Raw genomic sequence first — 6,225 nt, 5'->3', positions numbered from 1 at the left:
ATGTAGCCTAATGCAGGGAAATGAACTATGGAGGGAGGACCATGAAAACTGGCACTGCTGTAACTAGATGTGTAACTTCAAGTGAATCAAACCATTATTGGCCTACTGGATGAACCAGGTGACATATAATTTATTTTCACCCTAAAAGTATTACAAATATCTATGAGAAAATGTGATTAGGTTAATGATTGGGGGAAAATAGTATATTAGCATGAGAAGTAAATTACAATACAAAGACAATATTTGTTGCTAAAATTTGAATTTCAGTTAGTTATGTAGAAGGCAAAGAGAAACAAATACAGAATAATGAGCTAGGGATCAGTTTTTAAAGTGCAAAGAAATCCGAAGGTCTTTTTTGAGTCCGTAACTTTCTTGAGTCATCCTTCAATCACTTTGAATTGTTTTCTGTGATTTATTATTATTATTATTATTTTTTTTTTTTTTTGGGTACTGGCAGTACTATTTTACTGAAAATCTGGAGTTGCACAAATAGTTCTCTAGAACATAAAACTAAATGGATTTATACACAACAATTACACTCAGCATTTATAAGAGGCAGTACAAAATGTGTTCTGCTTCTACATGATATAAATTGTATATAATACCATGATTTAAACAATATTAATTAATTAGTTCCGTGAAATACATCTTACTCAGAACGTCTGACGTTTCCCACAATAAAGGGAAAAAATGCAGTTCTTTGAGCAGTTGGGTTTCTTTTCATTTCCAAGTTCATTTTAGTGACGGTGGGAAGATTTAAGGATAATCCTTCCACTGAAGACGCAGAAGTCAAAAAACGTCACAGGACTGTTCTGAACTCATCAAAAATGAAATTAGGCACGTGTGCTTCAGCAACCCTCCTGGGTAGCTTTGTGTACCGAACATAATCCTCCAGAAACAGAAGGGCACCCACAACATCTGCAGGCATTTCTGGTATCTTCTGGCTTGTACACTGCTCCACTGTGGAGCGGATAAACTGGCCGATCAATGCCAGGAACTGTTCTGTGTACCGGGAATGAAACTGCTTCAGCAGGGTGAGCAGTCCCAGCACGAGTGGCGGCCAATCCACAGGGTCGGCAGGTTTTCGGCAGACCATGCCTAGGTTTTTGCTGTACTGAAGTTTTGGCAACTGGGCGATCAAAAATAGAAAGTTGACAACCGGGAAGTAGGGTAAGCGCTTTGTTGTTATGTATATCTTGTTCAGTGGGTTGTGGATGCCAGCTGCCTCCAGGTAGGCTGTGATTTCATATAAGAGTGTGTTATCTTCTTTGGGGTAAGGAAGTGAAGGGTCCTGGTAGTGGGCTTCGATATCTGCTAGGAGAGCCTTATTGAGATTCTCCAAAGCAGCTGCCAGATGTTTGGAGTCAAACCGACAAGAATAATTTAATTCATTGGCAATCTGTTGTCTCAGAATCTGCATCTGCCCAACCTTCATGATAGCTTCCAGATAAGCGGTCCATATCTTCTGTGTTTTGGCAATGGCAGAAAAATAAATTTTATTCGAATTTGCTACAATGCTTTTTAGGGGGCTGATGGCATTCATGAGGGTTTTTAAAGTATCCTGCACAGTTCTGTCTCGCAAGATAATTTTCTGAAACATGCTGAGGAAATTCTGTAACTCTTTGACAATCATAAAGCACAGAAGCCTGTCAACCCATTCAGACCGAAAGTCCCCAAGGTGTTCTGGATCTCTGAGAAGAGGCGGCTGCTGGTCACCTCTTGATGGGTTTTCATATCATACCAAGTGTTCAGCTGGTCAATGTGGCATGTCATTTTTGGGTCCGTGATCCGCAAGATTTCTCTGCAGAGTCTACCAATAAATGTTACGGACTCATCCACAGGGGTAAACTTTGGTATTGGAATATGTGTGGACTGGTACATACTTTGCCAGTCTTGAATCTTTGTTCTTAGGAAGTTATTACACTCTTGTTCCACATTGTAATTTATAATACGAGATACTTCTTCCTGCCAAATCTTCAGACCGTAAATGTTGACATAGTCCTGAATGTATTCAAAAGAACGATGGAACCCATCCATGGTAGCTCCCAGCTCTTTCAGCTTTGGCATCAATTCACTTGGCTTGGCTCGAGGGTTGAAGATCAATCCCCTATGAAGAGCAAAAGCCACACGCTTAACCAGCTCCTTCCTTATTCCATCCTCCAGCAGTTGTTTTGGGTCCACCTTGATGATGCCGACCAAAGTTGTTTTCATCATTAAGATGCCTTCAGTAAAAATGGAAATAGCATGAGTAAGCTTGGCAACCTCATATCGTGGGCCAAGCTGGGCATAGTCCCTCAGCTTGTCCTTGTCCAGCCGGGTCGGCACTTCAATGATATCGTGGGTCTGAAGCTTTATGATCTTTAGAAGGGAAGTAAACATGCTTTCCGGAATGATTTGCAAAACCTTTCTCACATAGGACACCAATTCGCCAGAATAATATTGAGATACACTGAGAAGGTCAGGGCTATTTGCTTGATTAATACGAAGAAGGGGCAGGTCAAGGGCAGAGGCAAGCTTTAGGAATGTAGCTCTGAGTTTAGTGACCATGGATGGGTTTACCCTTATGCTCTCTTGCATGATAGATGTGAAACTGTCAATTAACTGCCAAGCAAAAGAAAGGTCCCCAACGATCTGCATTGTGATCAGGACCTCCTCTTTAATGTTAATGGTTCGGATCATTTGGTGGAGAAACTTGCGAGTATCAGCAAGAAATTGACACACTTGCAGATTTGATTCCAACTGGTGAAATTCTTGAACCTCTTCCAAAGCCTGTATTAGTTGCACAGTTTTTCTGCCCGCAGCAGTAGAATCATCATAATTTAAAGACAATATTTGTTTTGAGATCTCTCTGAACCAAGCTTGAAGATTTTCATTTTTCTCCACTCTGGTTAGGGGTTTCACTCCTGAAAAGACATCAGCAAGCTCCGTCATCCGCTCTGAGCCCTCCTTCTTGTAATGTTCCCATTTGGCCTGCTTTTCTGAAAGCATTTGCTTGAACATCTCTTTGAGTATAAACTCAAATTGTGCAGTATCCAACAGCAATTGAAAGAGGATCTTGGGATTGTACCTAGAGTCTGTTAGAATCTGGTCCTTGATTTGACGAAGGCGTTTGTTGTTTGGGTCACAGGCTGAGTCTGCGGTATGAAGCATCAGCCATCGAATGGTGACATTGCAGTCTCTCAGGCAGTTCAGAAGCCTCGGGATGTTATCCAGAACCAGATCCTCCCTCAAACAACCTTCTTTCAGGAACTGCTGCGCTTGTACGTGCGCCCTTTCGCTGACAGTAGCGTATCTGCTTGCCTGTTCTCTGACGTTTGAAAGGTCCAGGGTATTGTTTAAAGCAGTTTTTGCAGCTTTGTAGGGTTCCCAAGCATCTGCTAGATTAACTGTGATCCCCATGTAAATACTAATTACCCAATTATCTGGAAAGTATTTATCCACTATCTCTCGCATTTTTGCTTGATGGGTATGAAGAATGGAAGGCTCAAAGTAGAGAATTACATACAACATGGCGGCCTGATTTGCCAGAGCTGTGCTCCGATGTTCTGGCAATGGATATGCTGAGACCTGGTTGTAAATATCATCAGATCTTAGCCGACCGATGACCATGCTGATGAAGGTCTCGTTGATAGGCACCCTCTGGAAGTAACTCTCAGGATAGTTGGGTGGTCTTTTGGCTCCTGGTTGGCTGGAATAACCTGTACTTCGAAGCAGCTTACAAATATCATCCATATTCGAATCAGCAGAAGATCGAGCAGCACTGTATCGATAGTAAGAAACGAGCATTCTCTCTCTGATTTCTCCTTCAATCTTTTGGTCGATGACCAGGAGCATAACTCCATATAAGTACAGTGCTTCACATAGAAGTTGTTTTCCATCTTCATTGAGAAGCACCGTTTCTAAGGTTTGCTGAATATAAACACCTTCATTGAGATCATCTAGATATCTGTTTAAGTCTACAATATATTTATGCACACTTTGAAATGCTAAATAAAATCTGGTCACAATTTCTGTGTTGTTTTCCCGAAACTCTTCATCTAAATCCTGTAGCTCTGGCTTAGCTTCCAGTTTGCTTTCCCATAATTCTGGACCCTTAAAATAGCTGAAATCAAATATGATATCTCCGTATTTCTGTTGATCAGCTCGGTCTTTTAACCTGAATACAGCAGGAATAAACTCAGAGAGCCTCAGAAGTTCAGCAATGATGGCATTGCCACAGGAAACAATTCTTAGGATTGCTTGGCCACAGAGGTTATTCTCAGCCAAAAAGTCCAACATCGTGAGGATAATCAACTACTCTGTGCCCGGCCACAGGAAAATGTGTAACTGGCTTCAGAGCTGGGGTCTGTAAATCATCAGATGAAACCAGGTCTGCAGATATACTGGCCGCTCCATTAAAGGACTTGTGACCGATGAGATAGAAGAAGTCTATGGCAGAACTTTTAGGAAATGTTTTTTTTTCTCCAGCTACAAGGAGAGAGGCATGTCAAGAGAAATTTCTCTTGTTGCTCCGGCTATCCCCCTTCTTCTTGCCTTTGAGTGTGGTCCAATGAATATTTGATGCCTGAAGCTGCAGTAGCCACCTTGAGACCATGAGGTAACAGGCAGCCCGTGGTAGAACTGGAATTCAAACCCGGGTCCGTCAGACCGTAGAAGTTTCCACCAACCACTCAGGTTTCTGGAGAGTAAATGGAGAAATGACGACGTCCACAGAACACTGCTCCCGGAAACTTGGAAGGCTCAGATGCAGACTAAGCAGCTGAACATCACTTCCTGTCACGCGGGCCGCGCCAGGGCGCACGCGCAGGGCCGGCGGTCGCACGCGGAGTCAGCGCCCCGGCCACCACCCCTCCGTCTCCGCAGGGGTTCCCTTCTACCCCCAGCCCTTATCCACAGCCGGCCAGATCCCGGCTTCCGCCCGGGGCTCCCTCAGCCGTCACATGACAAAAGGGTGTGATTTATTATTTTATTACTTAGACCTTAAATTATCTCACCTGACGTCTATGTTTAAATTTTTCTAGTCAACTATTTTTTTCTTTGAAAAAGAAAACAGAGTGAAGATGTTGTTGGATTTTGAATATAGTACGGTGATAATTTTCAACTGAAGCGCTAAATATCCTAAATTTCTGACAATAGGAAAAGAGCTCAATAAATTATAATGCATCCACTGGAAGAAATTCTGCACAGCCATTTGGAGTGTAATGACCAAGTAGGCAGAGCTGCCTGGAAAAATGTATCTGACATGTTGACTTCATGTTAAGTGAAAACAAGCAGGGTATAAAAGTGTATGTGTTATCATACAAAATTGCACACAAATAGAAAGGAGTATGCCAAAATATTAATAGTGGTTATGGTGGACTATTGATTTTATAATGAGTAGTATTTCTCCCTATTGATAACTGGCACAATCTAATATATTGTTTTGCTGAATATAAAAAAGTGAATAAAAAAGAAACAAAAAACTGAGAAATTTTAATATAAATAGTGGGAAAAAAATCACTTTTAATGCTTAGGAGACTTTGGTTTTAGACTCAGTTTTATTTCTAATTAGCTGTTTGGCCTTAGAAAACCCACTTTACCGCTCAGAGCCTTCTTGGATGCACATTGCCTCATTTACAAAGTAAGTGGTTTAGAGGGAGGTTTCTTCCATCACTGACACTACATGAGCCTATGAATATCATTTGCTATAATTTTATTAGAGCCACATGCTAATATGCCTACCACATAGGTACTAATTAAATGAACCATACTGATGCTGCCAACACAGGTTTAAATTGCAACTTTATATTTTATAGTGAATTAATAATGGCAATTTATTTTTTTTACGTCTTTATTGGCGTATAAAAGCTTTACAATGTTGTGTTAGTTTCTGCTGTACAACAAACTGAATCAGCTGTATGTATACATATATCCCCATATCCCCTGCCTCTTGAACCTCCCTCCCACGCTCCATATCCCACCCCTCTAGGTTGTCACAAAGCATCAAGCTGTTCTCGTGCTATGCACAGCAGCTTACCACTAGCCATCCATTTTACATTTGGTAGTGTACATATGTCAGTGCTACTCTCTCACTTCATCCCAGCTTCCCCTTCCCCCTCCCCGTGCCCTCAAGTCCATTCTCTAAGTCTGTGTCTTTATTCCTGCCCTGCTTTTTAAAATTCCATATATATGTACCGCTTTTTAAAATTCCATGTGTATGTGTTAGCATGCAGTATTTGTTTTTCT

At 41.5% G+C, this 6,225-nt stretch overlaps 1 protein-coding gene across 1 annotated transcript; it reads right to left on the bottom strand.

Annotated features, from left to right (window-relative positions):
* Nucleotides 1–454: 454 nt before the first annotated feature.
* Nucleotides 455–4,911, bottom strand: LOC309827459 (WASH complex subunit 5-like). Its single transcript, XM_082662111.1, is given in 2 exon segments — nucleotides 455–1,653; nucleotides 1,656–4,911. Coding segments are annotated over 2 exon segments (3,477 nt in total). The 5' UTR covers nucleotides 4,279–4,911; the 3' UTR covers nucleotides 455–799.
* Between the last annotated feature and the right edge of the window lie 1,314 nt (nucleotides 4,912–6,225).

Source organism: Grampus griseus, assembly GCF_964374135.1.
Source record: "Grampus griseus genome assembly, chromosome: 9".
Classification (NCBI taxonomy): domain Eukaryota; kingdom Metazoa; phylum Chordata; class Mammalia; order Artiodactyla; family Delphinidae; genus Grampus; species Grampus griseus.
This window is presented reverse-complemented; position numbering and strand designations above follow the sequence as displayed.